This window comes from Enhydra lutris, unplaced genomic scaffold (genome assembly GCF_002288905.1).
Source record: "Enhydra lutris kenyoni isolate GAN:26980312 unplaced genomic scaffold, ASM228890v2 scaffoldscaffold77, whole genome shotgun sequence".
NCBI lineage: Eukaryota > Metazoa > Chordata > Mammalia > Carnivora > Mustelidae > Enhydra > Enhydra lutris.
Genome location: NW_019154161.1, coordinates 3,469,595 through 3,490,222, shown reverse-complemented (window position 1 = coordinate 3,490,222; position 20,628 = coordinate 3,469,595). Strand labels below are relative to the sequence as shown.

The following is a 20,628-nucleotide window of genomic DNA, read 5'->3' as shown; positions in this document are numbered from 1 at the left end:
CAGAACTGTGACCCCAGTCTCAGGAGCTCTCTTGCCCTTTACCCCATTTGTGGGACCCTCAGCCACCCTCTTGCCCTGCACTCCCACCTCTGGGACCTCCGGTGGCCCCTTCACCCCCAAGCCCCAACCCCTTCAACCCTGGTAGACCCGTCACCCGACACAACCCCATTCTTGGGGGACCCCCCTGAACCCTCTACCCCATGCCCCCATTCCTGGGACCCCTGGCAGCTCCTTCAGCCCACACGTCTGACTCTGACCTCCACCATCCATCTTGCCTTGCAGCAGCCAAGCCCAGGGTGGGCCTGGAGCCCCTGGACGGCAGCGCCCAGCAGGCAGCACCCGGCATCCCTGCTCACGCCCCCCGGGACCCCAGAAGCAGAGCAGCCACCATGCACGTCCCTGAAAGCCTCCAGGACCTGGCTGACAGTCAAGCCGTGCAGTTTCTAAAGAGGCCCAAGACGATCACCCGGATCCTTGCAGGGGTGAGGCCCTTTTGGGGCCTGACTGCCCCATGGGTGACAGGAAACAGGAGTTTTCACCCCTCAACACAGTGTGGAGGGAGTTGGGGGGGGGGCGGAAAAGGAAGTGGCCAGATAGGGAGAACAAAATAAAAGGGAGCTCATAACAGAAGTCCCCTCTTACTGAGCATCTCACTCTAGGCCCTGCGCTACCCTGAGCGCTTATTAACTCTCCGAGGAAGACACAGCATTCCCAAGTACATGCTAGGAGCCCCATTTTTGCGATGAGAAAACTGAGCATTGGAGAAAATTAAATCAGTGTTTATTTTTAAGGACATCATTGTTTAAAGGCTGCCCTCTCCGATGGGGTCTCCACAAGCCACGTGTGGCTATTGCAGTGTAAACTAATTAAAATAAAAGAGTTCGTTTTGAAAGGTGGTCACAGTGGCCACCTTTCAGATGCCCACCAGCCACACATGGACGGTGCAGATCTAGAGCATTTCCGCCATGGTGGAAAGTTCCATTGGACAGTATTGGCTAAGGGCCCACAGTAAGAGGCAGGGCTGGGATTCAGATGCACACTGGGGTCTGTGAAATGCCAGAGTCCTTCCAATTTGGCACCCCTCAGACAAGGGGATAGGACAGGAGCAAGGGCAAGTTCCTCTGGGAAGGAAGAGGTGCGCAGAGGGGAGACAACAGCGTGTCACTTAGGACTAAGATACCAGGCATGGGATAGCCGCTGTGGGCCAGGTACTGTGTGCCAAGCCAGAGCTTTATAGATGTTTGTTGGATCATTACCACGTTCCCAGACTCAAGGCCCCCGGGCTCAAATCTTCATTCAGCACAGACTTGGCTGTGTGACCTGGAGCCAATCACTGCGCCTCTCTGGACCTCAGTTCCTAAAAGGGTTAGTGCTGTGACTCAGGGCTTTACGCTCGGCCAGCTCCCCTGCTCTCCTTTGACAGAGCTGGAAACTGAGGCCCAGGGAGCTGATGAGACTTGACTGGGGTCCTGGGAACAGGTGGATCAAATCCAGGGTCCTCACCTGGAGCTTCTCCTTCCTACCCCTTCTGGAACCTCAGGATGGAGAAGGATCCAAAGGGCCTGGCTTAGAATCCTTAGAATCCTGGCTCAGCCACGCACTGCCCACGTGGAGTGGCACACTCCTTGCTTTGCCGGGGCCGCACCTGGTTGAACCAGCTCGAGTGCCGCCCTTGATCCCCAAAAGTGCCCCGTTTTTGGTGGATAATGTACCCAGTCGCTCTATATCTGTGTGACCTTGAGAAAGTGACTTGATTTCTCTGAGAAAAGGCTCCCCATGGCCTGCTGGTGGGAAAGACTGTTCTGCAAGTGAAACCAGTTTCTGTCCCTAAATGGATAAGCATGGGCCTGGAAAGTCTGAATCACACTTTAAATAGAGTTTATTATTAGGACAAGTCATTTCTGTAAGCAACTCAAGGGATGGGTCTGGGGGGCTGAGGGTGACGGGGAGTCGCGTACATTGCCGTTCCTCCCCAGGGGACGAGGGGAATTAGGAATTCCACGATCCGAGTCCGTCGTGGGCGTTAACTTCTGCTCCTCACCGTAACCCAATGGCATGGCCGTCAACTACCCCTGTTCGATCCAAGGGGAAACTGAGGCTCATGGAGGTGGAGTGACTTGCCCAAGGTCATCACCCAGCTGGCGAGCTAGTCAAAGGATTCTCATACCTCCCAAGCTTTGGAAGGAAAAGCGGATGGCAAGGGAGGAGGCCCAGCTGGTGTGAACGGGCGTGGGGAAGGGGGAGGGAAGGGCCACGGGCCGTGCCAGACGTTTTGGTCACGGACTTTGCCCGCCGCCTCCATCCTCCCTCCCTCCCGCCCTCTCCTCCTTCCCCCCTGGCCTGGCTCCTCAGTAGGGAGTCTCTGGGCAGCTGGTCCTCTTGTCCTTCTCACTGCCGCCTGCCAGCTGGTGTCTTAACTGATGAATCTTTGCTCCTTCCCTGGGGACGGGCCAAGGAGGGCGTGGAAGGAAGCTGGACTCTGGCATCAGAGGGCTCTGGTCCCTCTGGCCCAGCTGAGCCCCCTCCCTGAGTCTCCAGGGCCCGCGGCTCACACAGCAGCCCAAGGTCTCCAGGGTCAGCAGATGAACAGCCCCCAGGCTGGGAAGTCAGGAGGGCCAGAGCCCAGTCCCTGCCCCTCCTTCGCTGACTGACCTTGAGAGGACACGTCCCCTCTCTGGGCCAATCATACGAGCCATCATCAGGCCTAGGCCCCCTCCCCCTCTGCACAGCCCCAAGACAGCCTGGGAAACTGAGGCTGTAAGAGGTGAATGATTTGCCCAAGGCCACACAGCTGGCAGAGCCGGACGCGCCTGGCTCTTTCCACTCTGCCTTAATGGCTTCCATTCATCACCTGTGAAACAGAAATCCACCACGTGGGGCTGGTGCGAGGGAGGTAGTGCAGGTGACATGGAGACTGGCTCGAGTGATCGATGGGCCTTCCAGTCCTCGACCTGGCTCCATCCCCAAGCAGCTGACCGAGATGCTCCCCTTCTGTGGACTCCTCGCTCCGAAACCGGGAATGGATGTGAACAGCCTTGGATCGTGCAAAAGGGCCAGACGAAAGAGGGACTGGTTATCATTGTTCTGTTACGGTTTTCATTCAGAGAGGGCAATTAAGGGAAAGGGTAGAGGAGGATGGACACAAGCTGAGGAGTTAAAGGGCTGAACCTTTGCCTCCTCCACCCCCATATATATAGATAGATAGATACATATATGTGTATATCTATATATCTATATCTATCTATCTATACAGGGTGGGAGCAGAGAAAGGTCCCAAGCGACTCCAACACACATTGGCTGAGGTCCAAGCTGGTGGTGGGGATAGAGAGATGGGTCCCCTATCCAGGAGGAGTTCCAATCCTGGTGAATTCCTTCCCCTCACCTACTCCCCCGCTCCCATCCCCAACACTGCCACATGCAATCAATCTCCAAGTCCAATTTTACGTCCTAAATATCACTGGCCTCCCCAGAGCTCTGACCTCAACTCGGGCCTCCGCATTTCTACCCGGGCCTTCCCTCCAACCTCCTCTTTGGTCTTGGCTTCTCTCTCTCTCTTTCTCTCTCGTCTTGCTACCCCACCCAATCCATCGCCACCCTGGAGATCTTTCTCTGACTCCAGGGCTAAGTCTGATCCCGGCCACCCTCTGCTCAGAACACTTCCATGCCTGAAGTTAAATCCAAGTAAGAAATTTCACTTTCCATGCCTCCCAAGTCTACGCCCCTCCATCCGGTGTTCAAGGCCTCTGAGGCTGTGCTCCCGCCCACTTCTCCAGCCTCATCTCGCCCTCAACCCCTGCAGTGGGTTTCTCTCCAGTCCCTGAAGGAGCCCCATTGGCAGCATCTGGCTTATGCACACACAGTTTACACCCGCCCTCCCATGCCCTTCCTCCCGGCATGCCCCCAAATCTCCTTATTCTTTAATGTGCAAATCGGACCTCACCTTATTTCCTCCAAAATTGAACCCCCACAACTTCTGTTCTGGCTCAAACCTTGATTTTCTCCCAGACCCCAGGTCCGCAGCCTCCTCCCTGGCCTCCCAAACCTCCAGTCTCACTCTGTCCAGTCTGTCTTGGCTCAGACCTGCCCCTGTCCTCCCCTGATCACCACTCTGCTATGGCTCCCTATTGCCCTCTAGACAACCTTTCTCACCCTGTGTCACTCCAGAAAGCCTCCCTGGAGCAACTCCCATCAACCACTACCTCCAACCCAACCAGTTCCTTCCATAGCTGGTGTGGACCTTGCCCCACGGCACAGTGCTGGAGCTTAAACCTTTCCCTAAGTGGCACTGCTGGGAACCCCTGCCCTCCAGACAGCTGATTTCAGCTTCAGGCCTTAGAGCTGGGCCTTCGAGCTGGCTCTGGGGCTGGGCAGCTTCCATCCAAACCCAGCCTCCGGCACCTGCCAGCTGATTGGCTGGGGGCAACTCCTTGGCCTCTCTGTGCCTTGGTTCCATTCTCTAAGGAAATGGGGCTGGCAGTACCACCCACATCCTCGGGTGGCTGGGGTCTTGACCTGAGCCCAAGGCAGACGCTTAACAACTGACACCCCTCTCCCTATACTTCCGTGTGTGTGTTTGGGATACTTCACAAATTTATTTGAACAAATTAAGAGGAACCAGGTGAGCGGGGAGGAAGGAGGAAGAAGTCGCAGGTGGAGGGAAGGGCGGGCAGGCAGAGGATAATCATGGGTAGCAAATGCTTCTGGAGCTCCTCATGTGTCCCAGGCTCTGCGCTAAGGCCCCCGGGTTTGGGGTGGCAGAAGGGAAGCATGGGGGAGGCGGGAGAGGGGGGAAGGAGTGGGGAAAGAAAGATGGAGTTGGAGGAGGGAAACCAGTACAGACCACGGAGGACGGAAGGGTATGGCAGGACCTCGGAGGGAGCCTGTGGGCCAAGACTGGAGGCTGGGAGGGAGGCCAGGGAGGAGGTGGGGAGGCCAGGGAGGAGGCAGGGGTGAGGTTCGGCGGGGAGGGCCTAGACCTGAGCTAGGATGGAGGGAAGAGGGGTGAGGAGCAATAGGGACAGGCTTGGAGGCCCCGAGTTCGTGACAAGGAGGGGAGCGAGGCCCACCACTCCTCACAGGGACCCAGGAGAACGTGCAGTTTCGGTGGGCGCTGAGCTCCACGTGGGCCGGCTGGGAACCCCCTCCTGCGCCCACAGGTCTTCTCCCTCATCGTCTTCTCCTCCCTGCTGACCGACGGCTACCAGAACAAGACCGAGTCTTCGACGCTCCACTGCGTCCTGAACAGCAACAACGTGGCCTGCAGCTTCGCCGTGGGAGCCGGCCTCCTGGCCTTCCTCAGCGGCCTCACCTTCCTCGCCCTGGATGCCCACGAGAGCCGCGGCGGCAGCGCCCGCTTCAAGACGGCCTTCCAGCTGCTGGACTTCATCCTGGCTGGTGAGTGCCCCCCCCAACCCTGGGGCCCTGGGGACCCCTCCCTTCTCCACCCTGCCGGCCCACCGTCCTCCACACGTGACCTGAGGCCTCCCTCCTCCCTTTCTGGAAGCTCTTGTGCACCTGCTGTTTCCCCCCAGGGAATTATTACTCATCCTTTCGACTCAGTGTAAGGGTCACCTCTTCTGACCCCCAGGCTAATTCTAGAAGCCTCCCTCCTGCCCTGCTGTTGCCTCGCATTCACCTCCCTTCTTCACAGAACATTCCTTGAAAAGCCCCCCGGGGACCGGAGGTGGGGCTCCAGCACGGAGCCAGGCAGACCTGAGTTTGAAATCTCCGCTCCTGTGGCTCAAGCGGCTCTGAGCTTCAGTAGAAGCTGGGATGAAAACCCCCACGATGCAGGGCTTTTTCTGAGCATAAAATAAGAGAAGAGGCCTGGAGTAATGTTGGTCTTTTCTGGGCACTTCCCACATGTCAGGCAAAGAGCCAGGGTCTCCATGTGCCTCGTCCCATGCACAGCGCAGACCCACCTGAACAGGAAAGTCCCGCTCCTACCCCCATGTTGCAGAGGGGGAAACTGAGGCTGGAAGAGATTACGTAATTGGGCACAGGAATGCTGAGGGGCAGTTCTGGCCTGCAAAGCAAGGTCTCCCCTTCTGAGCCCTACCGAGTATTCTAGATTGACTAGCACCCAGGAAGGGCCAAATATATGAGTTCCTTGTCCTCAGGCCCTGGGGCTCCCTCTTCTTGGTCTGATCTCAACTGCCCCACCTCCTCTTCCCCATCTGCAGGATCCCAGCATCTCAGGCTGGGAAGGCCCTCAAAGGTAAATGAATCCAGAAATTTCTGTGAAGATGGTAATGTCCCATATGTGCATTCCCCAGTAGGGGAGCCACTGGCCACATGGGGCCACTGAGCACCTCAGGTGTGGCCAGTGCAACAGAGGAGCTGCGTTTTTAAATCCGATTTTAATTGATTGAAACATAGCCTGCCACACGTGGCCAGCGGCTCTGGGCTCCCGGAGGGGACAGCCCAGCTTCTCCAGTGGGGTGCTTTCTGGAGGGCTGGGAGGGAGAGGCCACCCAGCCAGACCCCAGCCCCACCCTTCCTGAGCCAGGTTCCCCCTGCCCCTCTTCTCTCCTGCGACCCCCCAGTCCTGTGGACAGGCATCTGGTTCGTGGGTTTCTGCTTCCTGGCTAACCAGTGGCAGCATTCGTCACCCAAAGGGTTCCTCCTGGGAAGAAGCAGCGCCAAGGCCGCCATCACCTTCGCTTTCTTCTCCATCCTCATCTGGGTGAGGATGCACCCCCTCTGGAGTGCAGGGCTGGGAGGCTAGAACTTTCTCGCACTCACTCAGCTCCCCTGAGGGTGGGGAGGGCTCCTCCCAGGGCCTCTGCTAGTCTTTCCTGTGACTGGGCAACTTGGAAAGAAGGCTTCCCTTACCCCGTGCAGATGCAGCTCAGCATTGGGCATCATGCTGGTGCCCTTGTGCAGTGAGCAGTGTGCACAACCATACCTTGGTCTCCTAGGCCGGTCCCCAACCCCGGTCCCTCCTCCTCCCCTGGCTAACCCAAGCCAGCCTCCGGCATGCCCTTTCCTGCCCACAGATATTCCAGGCCTACCTGGCCCTCCAGGACCTCCGGAATGATACTCCAGTCCCTTACAAGCGCTCCCTGGATGAGGGTGGTGTGGTGCTGACCACCCTCTCCCCACCCTCGGCTGCCAGCCCTGTTAACACGCCCACCACTGGCCCCAACAACCTGAGTTATGCCAGTTCTGCCCTGTCCCCCTATCTAACCACCCCGAAGGCCCCCCGCCTCGCTATGATGCCCGACAACTGAACATCCTCCTCCACATCAGTAAAGAGATACTCCTCCCTCCAGAAGGGTTTCTGAAAACAGCCCTCAGTCCTTTTTGTATCTGTTCCTCTCTGATCTTTTGAGTGGCCGGGGTGGGGAGAAATCCTATGAGGCCATTTCCGGGGTCTCTGCAGGGGGCCACATTTCCCATACTGCATCCCAGACTCTCCATCCTGGTACACCTGGGATGGTGGCACACCCCAGTGACAGGAAGGGGACATCCCTTTTGGTACCTTCAATCCTCACTCTGACCAGAGGAAGGAGGTGCAAGGTGGTCCGATGCGTGGTCAGGCAAGCTCACATGCAGAAAGAGAAGGCTTCTGCCCGTGGAGAGAGCACTAGGGGGAACCAGGGCCAACACTGGGAGCAGCCCTTCCACTCACCCCAGTGACAAGGAACCCAACTCAAAACCAAGGAACAGGGGGCCATGAGTGCGTGAATGAGATCAGGGGAGATCCTTGTCTGTAAACATTTGCGAGACTGTCTTGGGGAAGAGGAAGGGATTTTATTCTAGAACCCAGAAGCTAACTGGGGACTCAGGCACAAGCCGAGCAGGGGACCCCAGTGAGTGAAGCACTCATTAAGGGAGTAGTAGGGACAGGGGCCATGTGTTGGAGAGGAAGCCTTCACTCAGCACCCACCATTCAGCTGCACGGGCCTGGGGTTTCTAGCACGGCACTGTCCAATTAGAATATAATCAAGCCAGGGGGCCTGGGGCAGGGACAGAATATTAAATGGTCAAGTAGCCACATTAGGAAAAGTAGGATGAAACAAGTGAAATTAACTTTTGTAGATTTTATTTAACCCAATATATCCAAAATTTTATCATTATTTTCAACATGTCATCAGTAGAAAAATCGAGGTCTCCTACATTCTTTCCTACAAAATTTCTGGAATCCACAGACAGCCCATTCATCTAGACCCGCCGCATTTCAGGCGCTAATGGTTGCACGGAGCCAAAGGCTACTGTATCACACAGCAAAGCTCTAGAACCTTCTGGTCTTCCTCGAACCATCAGAAATCCATTTCTTTTTATGTGGAGTTCGCAGGCAATGACTAGCAAGAAAAACTATTAATGTTACACAGGCCAAACAAAACACCCACATGAGGGCCACTGTGGCCCGCAGAGCGTTCATTTACCAACTGGACAAAGGGATACGAGCCGTGAGGGGGGGGCGTCCCATGCGGGTTCTATGGTCCCTTTTATTTTATTTCGTGCTCACTCCTGAAGGTAGAAAAACAAGTAGGACGTGGTCCCTGTGGGCATCTTGGGAAAACAGCAGCCGTGCAGCGGAGCGGGCTGTGTTCGAGGTTCGAAACAGGACGTCTCTGAGCACTAGTCCTCGCTCTGTTGCTAGCTGGATCAGCTGGGATATGGCCCTGCATCTCTCCTGGCTAAGCTGGCTTGGCTGGAAAACTAAAGACTCGACCACATTTCGATTGATGGTGCTGAGATGGCACAGAGAAAAGGGCCACCTCCCCACCCCAAATCATGGCCCAAGCAGTCATCCTCCTGCGTTTTTTTCCTCTCGGCCTTCTGGGTAAAATTCCTGTCAACAGAGGGTGCTTTGGCTTACAAGAAAGAAACAAAAACAGTTGAAAAACCACAGAGGTGGTGAGATGCACGGGCTGCGGCATCAGGAAGCTCAGGGACAAACGCCACTTCTGCCACTTGTCCCTATGCCTTGATTTCCTCCTCCACAAAGTACTCCCCTTTAGGGGTGCTTTTGGGGGTCCAGCGGCCTCATCCGTGCAACGCACCCTGCCTGGCACTTAGGGTCAGGAAACGCCAGCTTCCTGCCTGCTGAAGCGTCCAGAGCCATCCAACAGAACCGAGCATGGTTCGGGAAGTTCTTGGCAGACATCTAGGGAGTCTGCCCAAACCAGGGGGCAAAACTTCAAGAGCTTGACAAGGTCCAGGCAGGTAACACAAGTGAAGGAAGTAAGAGGCCAGATGTGAAGCCGATCTGGAGGGAGACGTGGAAAATATTTGGCTTTTCTTCTAAGTCCACCACACAAAAACAAAAAACGCCAGTGTCGGCCCGATAATAAATGGGAGCAACCCCTTAGCCAAGTCCCGGCGTTTGAGATGGAAGGCTCTGGTCCCATCAGCTCAGCTCCAGCCATCTGCTGCCACCCGGAAGCAAGGACCCGGCCTTGTCAGAGTGACAGAGTCTTTTCTAAGAGAAGCCAGAAATCTGGGTTTCAATGTGAAAAATCTGATTTCTAAAGGCTGGCAACAGATTCCATTCATTCATTCATTCATTCATTCATTCATTCTAAAGAAAACAGAGTGGCTCAACAAAATGGCAGATGAGGGTAGGACAGGGGCTGCCCACTGGTGACCTCTAAATCACGTGTTTTGGAAGGTTCTCGGCAGTCCTGGGATTCAGGAGAACCACCAGGGAAGTTCTATGCCAGGATAAAGAGAATCTTCAAGATTTTCTTTCCCCCACCCCCCGAAACCTCTTCCCCATCATAGCCATGAGGAATGAGGGTGCAACTCAGAGTCTTGGGGAGCCCAGTTTCTCACCTGCCTGCTCCCCAGGCCTCGGTCACCTGCAGGCTGTTGACGGGATGAAGGAGCAGCAGACGGGGGCGGGGGAGCGGGAGGGACCCCACAAACACCAGAGAGAGGGCAAGGAGTAGCGAAAGAGGCATCATTTTCCTCGGTTTATTTCAAGAGAACAAAGACTCAACCATCAATTCTGTACAAAAATGTGGCTGATGAGCCACAGGGACCCTCAGGCCAACCCCCTTTGCCACGTCCGGCCCCCTCACCCCCACCTCCCCCAAATTGTCAAAAAAATGAGGGCAAGACCAAAAAACCCAAACTCTGGAAAAAAATTATCTTGAAAAATCAGGGAGCCCGTTCCTCCCCTCCTCCCTCTCCCCAGTCCTGAACTTTGGGGGGGGTTGGCGGGGAGGCTGTGTTCTTGGCCATGGTGGGAGGTCAGACAGGTGGGTGTGTGCAAGGTTAGTGTTTGGCAACTGGCGGGCTGGGGGTAGGATCTGGAAGGAAGCCAAGGGGCTTGGGGGAGGGAAAAGATCTCCAACCCTGCCCCACCCCACAGGACACTCAAAAACAGTTTGTAAAAATCGGGGGCCAGAGAGTAGAAGAGAAGGGAGTCATCAGAATCAAAAACTAAATAGTGGAAAGATTTTTTTTTTTCTTCTTCTCTAAAAGGCAAAAAACTACAAACACCCCAGGTCCTGAGCTCCCCAAGACTTGGGTCCTCCACCGCCCCCCCCGAAACCCAGCAGGAGGGGGGGCTGGGGAGTGTGGAGAGGTTGGTTCTTTAAAAAGTCACCCCTGGACGGGAAGGCTCTTTGTCTTTCGCTGCCTTCCTCTGCCTCTCGCGGGGCCGCCGAGGAGAGGGATGGCCGGGCTCAGGGCTACGCCGGCAAACTTAGCTTCTTCCCCTTCAGGACTGCAAGGAGACAGAGGGGGCAGGTATTAGCAAGGGACCCTGCGGAGGAGACAGCCTCCAACATGGGCTGGAGGGTCAGCCGTGGGACCCCGCATCACGAGCTGGGGAGGACAGGCCTTAACTGCCCAGGGCTGGGCTGAGCAGTGCAGGCAAGAGGCACCTCGGGGTCTCAAAAGGACAGGGTCCAAGGCCCAGGAGGGCTGGCCAGGTGCCATCACCCACCCCCACCTGCCCAGCCTCAATCCGGAAAGCCCGCAGGCTGTCTCCACGCTCTGCCCTCACTGTCCCCTCTCTCCTTCATACTGACCGGCTCCTCGTGTCTTGGTTCCCTGCTTCCATCGTCCCCCTCTCAGACCACTCCCCTCGCCCTCCCCGGTTGTCCCCAACCCATCCCTGGGTTCCCTCTCTCTTGCTGTCTGTAGCCAGCTCTCTCTCCTTGTTCCTACACCATCTCCCCCAGCCCCGCCTAGACCACAGGGGAGGGGAGGGCCGCCTTTTTGCCTTCCGCTGCTCCCCCAGAGCCTAGCCCTGGCCGGGGACACAGCAAAGTGCTCAGTACATTTGCTGGATGGCTGAAGGAATGAGTGTATGAACCTTGGTGGGCCTGAGTCCCAGAGGGTGAGGACAGAGACCAGGCAACAGAGAGGAGGCTCTTCCTTCTCTGAGCGCTGCTGGGGTTGGGGAGATAGAATTGTGACTTTTTTTCTGATGGGACCTGGAACCTGAGGCCGAGAGGAGGGCCTAGGATGGATTCTGAGAGCAGAAACGTCAGAGGCCTCTCCTGCCCTCTTTTTGTCCTGCCTCCTCATCCGCCAAAGGCCCAGGGGCTGGGGAGAGGGATGCCCGCTCACTGTGGGGTCACGGGAGGCTGCTGGTCTGCAGTAGACAGCAGGACCCTGGGCCCCGGATGCCTTGCTGTTCCTTCCGCAGGGACACAGGGGCTAGGAGAACTAGGAGAATGATGCTTTGGTGCTTCGGTAGGCGGGAGCTGGAGGTCCAAACTCCTAGGAGGGCAGTGAGCCTGGGGCCCCAGAAGCCAGGAGAGGAAGGCTGCCCTCCCTTGAGGGCTACAGGGCTAGGGAGACAGAGCCTGGGCCCCACGCAGGGCGGGAGCTGGGGACGGGACAGGATGCCTTGCGGCCGGCGCTCCACGCAGGCTACCTTTGGTGATGTAGAGGTAGAAGAAATCGCAGTAGAGGACAGTCTGGACTAGGCCCGCCACAATGGCGATGAGGTCGAAGAAGCCCTCGAAGTGGTAACGCCAGATCCAGTTGAAGAGATAGAGCGTGCGGTAGACGCCCAGCGCGAACAAGTAGTGGCTGGTGATGGTCTCGGCCTCCCCCGTCTTGCTCACCATGAACAGCTGGGGCAGGATGGCTACCGACTCCAGGTAGATGGAGAAGGTCCAGAGGATCTGTGCGGAGCCCAAGAAGCAGGGGTGGACAGCAGGGTGAGGCGGTGGGGGACAGGGTGGGGGAGCTGGCGGCGGACAGCCTCGCAGGCACCGGCGCAGGGACGGTGGAGAGAGAACGGGAACAGCAGTGCTGACCGGGCACTTGCCGTGTGCCAGACACCATTCTGCCTGTGTCATCTGTTCCCCCCCCAATTTAATCCTCACCACCACCCCAGCAGGGAGATCCTATCACTGGCATCCCCATTCTATGGATGAAGAAACTGAGGCCCAGAGATCGGCCCAGGAGCACGTGGCTAGGAAGCAACACAACTGGGATGAGAAGCGAGGGTTTGGAGGCAGTGCTCCTGAGTACTTTGCAGTCATGCCCCTCCGAGAGGCAGACTAGGCTGGAATCTTTTTTTTTTTTTTTTTTAAGATTTTATTTATTTATTTGACAGAGAGAGAGAGAAATCACAAGTACGCAGAGAGGCAGGCAGAGAGAGATGGGGAAGCAGGCTCTCCGCTGAGCAAAAACTGGATGCGGGGCTCCATCCCAGGACCCTGAGATCATGACATGAGCTGAAGGCAGAGGCTTAACCCACTGAGCCACCCAGGCGCCCCGGGTTGGAATCTTGGCTCTGAGATTTCCCTTCTATGAGACTTTGGACAAGAGACCCAGATTCTCTGAGCCTCCGCTTCCTTATTTCTAAAATGGGGCTGAAATCATCCTTGCTGGGATGACATTCAATGCAAAATCTTTAGAGAGATAAATCAGGTTCTCTCACTCCCTGGCTTAAAGTCCAGTCACTGCTGCTTATCACAACCAGAATAAATTCCAAATTCCTAACGGTGGCCTTTAAGGTCCATTCCAGCCTCACCCCTTACTCCCTCCCTTGCTCTCCAAGAGGCAGCCTTCTAGCTGGTCCTCCAACACGCCACACTCCTTCCTGCCCCAGGGCCTTTGCACTTGCTGTTCCCTCAGCTCTCCCCACAGACTGTCATATTTGGCCTCTTCCACCTCCTTATAGCCTCACTGATCTATTGCCTCTGAGAGAGACCTCCCCTGACCAGTCCTACCCCCAGGACTATCACATCACCCCCTTCTGTCCTCCTTCTTAGCTCTCACCAGAACAAGAGCGAGTTCCACGAGGCCTAGGATCCCACATCTTGTTCACCCCATGGCCACAGAGCCAGGCACCTATTCGATGCCTGAATGAATGTGTGAGTGAACGGGAGCCAGCTCCCCATGTGCCTGTCACCGGCCACCATTTAGAAAACAGTGACAATCATCACTTGTGAGCCGGACAGGGCATTGTAGGAGGGGGAAGGGAGACTACAGACATCTGTCAGTTCCTTCTCAGTCCTCAGCCACCTGAAAGTCCCACCTGGGAGACTTTTGGTGTGCCACCCACCGAAACTTCCCCTCAGAGCACAAGGCCAGGTGGCGGGTGGGGCTCCTCCCGTTGTTTTGGTTTATGGGAGAAAAGGGGGGAACATCTCACGCTCACCCACCATTTACCATAGCCAAGGCGCTCCTCTACCACCTTATGGGTATCAGCTGGCTTATGTCTTAATCCCAGGAGCTGAATCCCATTGTTATTCCCATTACACAGAGAAGACTGAGGCCCAAGGTCGCACAGCTACAATAGGGGTAGAAACAGATTCCTGCCCAGGCACTCCTGCGCTTGCTCCCATGATCACTCAGAATCCTCCAGCATGGCTCTCAGCAAGTCGAGCATATCGAGGCTCTCCAAAAAACGTACCCATTAAATTGATGCACTCCGAACTGTTACCCCTGGGACCACCCTTGGGGAAGAGAATTATGACAGAAGAGCAGAGGGAAGATCATATTTTCATCGTGTTAATTTCTCTATTCCTGATGTCTGAATTCTTTTTATTTTTTTCCCTAAGATTTTATTTACTTATTTGACAGAGAGAGAGACAGCGAGAGAGGGAACGCAAGTAGGGGGAGTGGGAGAGGGAGAAGCAGGCCCGACATGGGCCTCAATCCCAGGACCCTGGGATCATGACCTGAGCCAAAGGCAGATGCTTAAGCCACCCAGATGCCCCGTGATGTCTCAATTCTTAAAGAATAATTTTCTTCCACGATTTAAAAATCTTTTTTTTTAGCATGCACCAGGTAACAGCATGGGTGGTGGACCGGGGTTCAAATCCTGTGAGCTCTCCCCTCTAAGCCTCATCTTAGTGCTCTAAGAAACGGGGATGAGGATGTCTGCGTCCTGGGTGGCCAAGGGGTCAGAGGATGAGGTATCTAGAACAGCCAGTGCAGAGCAGGACATACAGTGGGTGCCAATACTTTGCATGAGTGACCTCCCCCATCTGAGTGAGGGAATTGCAAAAGCTGGAGTCAAGTGTCCTGAGTTCTAGTCTGGCCACCTCCATCTAGAGCAAGCCCCAGTTCTTTCCCCCAGCCTCTATTTCCTCATCTGCAGAATGGGTAAGTGCTCCAGAAAAGTGGTGAGGATGGTATGTTTGCAAAGACCAGGGCTTATAGCCAAGCCCAGGGTTCCCGCCACAGCACAGTACAGCCTCCCTCTGACATTCCTGGGACCTGTGAGCCAATGCTTCCCTTGGTCAAATTTGTCTGGCCTTCACAGTGCTTTTGAAAATATATTTTGAGGTGCCTGGGTGGCTCAGTCGGTTAAGCGTCTGCCTTCAGCTCAGGTCATGATCCCAGGGTCCTGGATCGAATCCTGCACTGGGCTCCTTGCTCCACAGGGAGCCTGCTTCTCCCTCTCCCTCTACCTGCCTCTCCCCCTGCTTGTGCTCTCTCTCTGTCAAATAAATAAATAAAATCTTAAAAAAAAAAAAAAGAACCCTATGAAGTAGGAATTGATTATCCCCATTTTACAGACAAGGAGACTGAGGCCCAGTAAAATGACAGACTTGCCCAAAGTCCCACAGTCCCGCAGCTGCTGAGTAGCAGAAGCTGGTTTTGAATCACCCCTGCTCTCTGCTTCCACAGTCTAGGTGTTTAACCATGCGAACATGCTACATGATCAGTAAATCCTCACAATGACCCAATCGGGACTTTACAGATAGGGAAACCAAGACACGGAGAAGTAAAGTCAAACGTGCCCAAGGTCACAGTGATAGACAGTTGCAGATGTGGGATTCAAATCCAAGTAGCCTGGCTCCAGAAACCCCGTTCCCAATTCCGGAGCTATTCACTAAGCCAATGATCTTGGACATGTCATTTACACTCCCTAAGCCTCAGTTGCCTCCTCTGTAAAATGGGGCTGCTGTACAAAGAAATGCTTAGAGCAGCACCTAGAACGCCGTGAGTGCTGCTGTTACTGCATTAATACCATCGGACTCCCAAACCTATGTGCTAAACTTGTATGTCCTAAAATAAGGAAGTTTCGGGGCGCCTGGGGGGTTCAGTCGGTTAAGCGTCCGCCTTTGGCTCAGGTCATGATCCCAGGGTCCTGGGATGGAGTCCCGCATCAGGCTCTCTGCTCAGTAGGGAGCCTGCTTCTCCCTCTGGCCCTCCCCCTGCTTGTGTTCCCTCTCCCTCATTCAGATAAGTAAATAAAATCTTTTAAAAAATAAAATAAATAAGGAAGTCTGAGCAAACCCTGCACAAGGAAGCCTTCGAGAAGGTCCACTGTTGACAGCCGTTCTACCGCCCGCCACTACAGGGCGCCTGCCAGGTAGCCTACCTCTAGAGGGGTGAAGTCATGGTTGACCAGGAACGCCAGGATGGCCGTGGGAACAACAAGGAACTCCACCCGGAATGTGTCGTGATTCCCATCATAAGTGGCTTTGAACTTGCTGTAAATCATCCAGACTGTGGTGAAGGAACAGGCAATGTAGACCACCTGCCAAGGGGGATGACAAGAAGCGCGCTTCAGCACAAAGCACAGGGCCTGAGGCTCCAAGCGATTTGAACCTAGGAGTCTGGAACTCCGGTCCCCCTCCTCCCTCAGACCCAGGAGTCCTCACCCCCCAGCCCCTCCTCCCTCAGACTCAGTAATCCTCACCTCCAGCCCCCTTCTCCCTCAGACCCAGGACTTTGGAACCCCAGCCCCTTCCCCGCTTGGACCTAGAAGTCTGGAATCCATACTCCCTCCTCCCTAGGACCCTTGCTTGGCTCCCCCCTCAGCAGGAGAGGCCCACAGGAAGGGCAGAGCCTTTACCTTCATGCACGTGTTGTACAGTGAGATGTAGTTGGTGAAGAGGTCCAGGTATCGGGCAGTGAACACCACAGCAAACAGGACCTGGCTCTTCCCTGAAATCCCTGTGAGAGAGTGGGGGGTAGGCTGGTCGTGGGCTGCACCGCGAGGCCCAGAGCCTGGGACCATCCCAGAGTTGGCTCCAGAGTGCAGCTGTCCCTGGAGGCCTCCCCAGCCCTCCCCGCCGGAGCAGGGCCTTTTCCCACGGCCACAGCCAGGGGGCAGCCCGGCCCCGAAGCTACTCCAGCCCGAGGCTCTGTCCCAGGCTAGGCCTCACCGCCACTCCCAGCCCCCTCGGGGTCCTCCCACAGTCCGGACACAAGGTGGGGCCTCGTTAGGACCCCATTGGACCTCAGCCCCCTGAAACCGGTCGCCGCTCTCCCGCTCCCTTCCTGGCCGCCACGGTCCACGTCACCAACTCCCAGCCACCTCCCTGCCCGCCACGGCTCCCGGTTCCCAGCCCCGAAATCCTGGGGCCAACAGAGAAGGGCCCGCGGGACCTGAATTGGGTGCCCGGAGCCACCCCCACCCAAGTGTATGCACCCCTATTCTGGGGAAGGGAACTGACCCTCCAGTGACCCCGGACCTGGAAGGGGGATCCCCAGCAAGCAGTGGGGGGCGGGGAATGGGTGGGGAGACCCGTCCCCTTAGTGCCTCCAAACCCTTCCCCGAGTCCTGGGATGTCCCCCGCACTCTCCCCCCTTCTCCCGCCCCGGTGGGCATCTCACCGGCACAAGAGCGGGACTTCCAGATTTTGAGCAGTAGCAAGATGATGGCTAAGAGGTGGGAGAGGTCTCCCAGGAATCGGAAGAGATTCATGCTTTGGGGGCGTCTGGCAGGGCTGGGCTGGTGGGAGGCAGGCTGGAGGGGGTCTGCCCCCCGGGGCTGATGTTCTGGCCGGGTGGCTGGGCTTGGGGGGGGCGGGAGAGGGGCCCTCGGGTGGGCTCCGCTCCGGGGAGGGGGCTCTGGGAGGGGGAGCCGAGGCCGGAGCTGGTGGCGGAGCCGCAGATGGGAAGAGGGAGGAGGGCGGGAGGGGGAGGAGTCCGGCGGGAGGCTCCGCCCCCGAGGGCGGAGTTCCGGCTCTCCGGCGCCCCCTATCCCTCATCTCCCAGCTTGCAGAATCGGCGCTAAAGGCACCCCCAAGGCTGCCTGGTAGGAATTTGCGGGGTCGATGGGATCTGAAAATCCCAAATCCGGCGCCTGCTCCTCCGGGCGATCTGTGCCTCTGCCAGGGCGGCAGCTCAGCCTCCCAGCCTCTGCCGTTGTCAAGGATTCGGGAGGCTGGTCTGTGAGCTTTAAAAATCCTGGACAGGGCCCCAGACACTGGCCTTTCAGGGGCCTCCAGGTCCAATCCACCCAAAAAAACAGAAAGCAGGCCCTAGCCCCTCCCTCAGACCCAGGAGTCTGGATCCTCAGCGCCTTCATCCCCTAGGACCCAAGAGTCTGGAACCTCAGCCCCTTTCTTCCCTCAGACCCAAGAGTGTGCACACCCCCACCCCCGCCGGCCCAGTTCCCTGAGACTTAGGGTCCCACCTCAACCGACTTGTGTCTCCAGCATCCTGGCGCAGGAACCTCGATGCACAATCCCTCCCTCCCCATGGGACCCACAGATTCAGGTCCCCAGTCTCTTCTTTGTCACCCCTGCTCTCCCAGACCCTGGAGTCAGCCCCCCACAGCCCTGTCCCCTCACAGGCGTGCACACGCACTGTCCTGGGCTCTGCCCTCAGGGGCCCAGGGGCCCTGCACTCCACCCCACCCCAGCACTTTAGAGAACGGTGGGCCCAGCCTCTCTAGCATGAGGGGCACGAGCTGGACAGGGGCCCCAAGGGCCGCTCTGGGGTCCAGGCTGTGTCTAGGAGGAAGCAGTCACTGCTTTCCTCTTGGATGTTTGAGTACCCATGGGTGACGGAGGCCAGGGTACCTCAGTAGCAGAAGTGGCAGAAGAGGCCTGGATGGATGGGCTGCCTGAGGGTGACATCCATCAGTCTTGGACTTGCGGGCCCCTGAAGTCGGCTTGTGCTGGGGGGTCGGGTTGTCTGAGTGCCCCATGGGGACCGGGCCTGGAGGAAGGGATCTGAGGGAGAAGGCACTGGGGGACTTTAGGGTTGGAGGGAGGAGGGGGCTGGGGACTTGAATAGCCAAATCTGAGAGAGGAGGAGGCTGGGAGCCCAGACTCCTGGCTTCACAATGGAGACCTAGTTTGCAAGCCTGGCTTCTGGGGCAGTAGAAGCCAAAAGATGGGTCCTAGCACAGCGGAGACGGAAGTCTGGGAATGGCCTCCTGCTTCTCAAGCCTCAAACTGGGGAGGGGGCAGAAGGCAGTAGCCCCTAGGCCCTGGAGTCCAGGACCAAAGCCACTGTGTCAATGCTGGGTTCTGAGTCCCTGCCTCCCTCCCCTCCACCGGCCCCTCCCCCCCCCCCCCCGCCCCCCACCACCCACACTTCCTCCCTTTTTATTTGTGACCCCTCATTCTCTTGTCCCAGGAGGAAGGCGGAGGCTGGGAGTTGGGGTTGGGGGCAGCCCCCTCCCCCAGCCCCGGCAGGAGGAGGGGTCCCCAGGGAGGCCAAGAGGGGGGCTGTGGGTCTCCCGGCAGGGGCGGACGGGGACTGAATGTTAATCGCATCCCGAGTGAGTGTGTGTGTGCGAGAACAGAGCGAGTGTGCGAGTCCCTCCCGCTCCAGCTCCTCCGAGCAGCGGCTGCTGCCGCCACCCTCCGCCCGCAGCCGCCCTCGGCCACCAGTGCCCAGCTGGGGGGTGTTGACCTGGGTGGGTCCGCCTGGCCCCCAGGGGTCTCTCGTGCGTCTGCCATCTGCCCGGTGAGGATCTGTGTGTCAGGGTGTCTGGGGCTGGGCTGGTGAAGGGGGGGGGTGTGTCTGTAAAGGCTGCGGCGGCTGAGGGAGGGAGGGAGGGAGAGAGGGAGGGAGGGGTCTGTCTGTCTGTACCGACTCTGAGCGTCCTGCCTAGGTGTCGTGGGGCCCCCAGTTTCCTCCCCCCAGCCCCCCAAACCCGAATGGATGGTGTGTACCTGGACTCTGTGCCTCCTGCCTGCGTCCGGCCGGGCATCTGGCGTCCCCAGCTGCCTGTGTCCTCCTGTCTGTCCGAACAGCCCCGGACGGCAGTGGCAGCCCGGCCCCCATTGGACCCCCTGTGTGTGTGTGTGTGTGTGTGTCTGTGTGTGTGTCTGTGTGTGTCTGTGTGTGTGTCTGTGTGTCTGTGTGTCTGTGTGTCTGTGTGTGTGTGTGTATGTCTCCCTCCTCAAGCTCCGGGGGTGTTGAGGGGGAATCCCAGGGAAGTGAGGCCGTGCGTGTATGCGTGTGTGTATGTGTGTGTTTCTGCCTGGGTTTGAGTGTGGGGGTGCTGAGGGGGGTCTGGAGGTGGCCAAGCGAGGAAGGGACAAGCGGGTCCCCAGACAGGCACCCTCCCGCCCCTCACACAAACGCACACACACCAGCCGCGGGCTTCAGAGGTGACCCAGACAGACAGACAGACACAGACGCTGGAAGGGGGGAGCACTGAGGGCACAAAGGGTGGGGGTGCGAATGAGCCAGGGAGAGGCGGGACCGGACACATGGACAGGGGGGAGGAGCCGGGGCTGAAGCGGCAGAGGGGGGCACCCCAGGTGGGCGGAGGGGGGATCCCCACGGGGTCGGGGCGGTGAGAGGACACCCCGACAGCCTCCGCAATGTCCGGGGCCCAACTTCCAGCGCAACATGTGTAGCCGCGTCCTCGCCTAGTTGGGGTGGCCGCAACCTTGGGGGACAGACAGGGCAGGACGGGACCGAAGACCAGGAGGGAGAGCCGGAGGAGCCGGGGACAGGCGGGAGGTCCCCACCGCCGCTGCTGCTGCTGCCGCCGCCGCTGCCGCCGCCGCCCCAGGGCCTGGCCCCCCAGCGGTTCCCTGAGCCCTCCGCCAAATCTTTGGGTCGCTGGACTCTGGGTTCCGGTCCTGCCCCCCCCGCAATACCCCCCACAGAACAGGGTCATGAAAAGGTAAGGCCCGGGTAGGGGATGCAGGGGTGGGGTGGGAATGTGGACCCCCAGATCTAGGACAGGGAAAGTTGGCCAGGGGCCTCAGGGAGGGGGGGTGGCATGGAGCAGGGGTCTCTGGCCCTCCCCAGCTCCCTTGTCTCCTGGAGGCTCTCCTCCGCCCCCTCTCTTTCTCCCTCTCTGAGCCCCTTTTTCCTGGGTCTCTACTCCTCAGACCTCCTAACCCCCCATTTCTCGGACACTTTGCACCGTCTCCCTAGCACTGCATACCTGACACCCCATATCTATCTCTATCCCCTACCTCTCCATCCCATCATCTCTTCCCTCTGCATCCCCCTGCCCGCATTGGTCTCCCCCATCGCTGGCCGGCC

General features: G+C 57.6%; 3 protein-coding genes across 3 annotated transcripts in view; 2 read left to right on the top strand and 1 right to left on the bottom strand.

Annotated features, from left to right (window-relative positions):
- The first annotated feature begins 317 nt into the window (after window positions 1-317).
- LOC111160828 (synaptogyrin 4) lies at window positions 318-7,285 on the top strand. The gene is made up of 4 exons (XM_022524186.1): window positions 318-482; window positions 5,157-5,394; window positions 6,546-6,685; window positions 6,999-7,285. Exons 1-4 carry the CDS (start codon window positions 390-392, stop codon window positions 7,230-7,232), a joined length of 705 nt encoding a protein of 234 aa, XP_022379894.1. The 5' UTR covers window positions 318-389; the 3' UTR covers window positions 7,233-7,285.
- A 2,625-nt stretch (window positions 7,286-9,910) lies between these two features.
- On the bottom strand, window positions 9,911-17,279 carry LOC111160790 (KDEL endoplasmic reticulum protein retention receptor 1). The gene is made up of 5 exons (XM_022524138.1): window positions 16,999-17,279; window positions 16,235-16,335; window positions 15,758-15,916; window positions 11,843-12,095; window positions 9,911-10,681 (listed from the first exon to the last, which is right to left on the bottom strand). Exons 1-5 carry the CDS (start codon window positions 17,087-17,089, stop codon window positions 10,647-10,649), a joined length of 639 nt encoding a protein of 212 aa, XP_022379846.1. The 5' UTR covers window positions 17,090-17,279; the 3' UTR covers window positions 9,911-10,646.
- Window positions 17,280-20,215: 2,936 nt separating this feature from the next.
- The window catches only part of LOC111160688 (glutamate ionotropic receptor NMDA type subunit 2D), a 37,259-nt gene continuing 36,846 nt past the window's right edge, over window positions 20,216-20,628 (top strand). Inside the window, exon 1 of the mRNA XM_022523976.1 lies at window positions 20,216-20,260. The gene's annotated coding sequence lies outside the window, so the exon portion shown is untranslated. The remainder of the gene's footprint in view (window positions 20,261-20,628) is intronic.

Coding starts and splice junctions, on each gene's coding strand:
- LOC111160828 (XM_022524186.1), top strand. CDS start 390: ATGCACGTCCCTGAAAGCCTCCAGGACCTGGCTGACAGTCAAGCCGTG. Junction 5,395..6,545: donor GCTGGACTTCATCCTGGCTG/GTGAGTGCCCCC, acceptor GCGACCCCCCAG/TCCTGTGGACAGGCATCTGG. Junction 6,686..6,998: donor TCTTCTCCATCCTCATCTGG/GTGAGGATGCAC, acceptor TCCTGCCCACAG/ATATTCCAGGCCTACCTGGC.
- LOC111160790 (XM_022524138.1), bottom strand. CDS start 17,089: ATGAATCTCTTCCGATTCCTGGGAGACCTCTCCCACCTCTTAGCCATC. Junction 15,917..16,234: donor TGTACAACACGTGCATGAAG/GTAAAGGCTCTG, acceptor CCCCCTTGGCAG/GTGGTCTACATTGCCTGTTC. Junction 12,096..15,757: donor ATGACTTCACCCCTCTAGAG/GTAGGCTACCTG, acceptor GGCTCCGCACAG/ATCCTCTGGACCTTCTCCAT.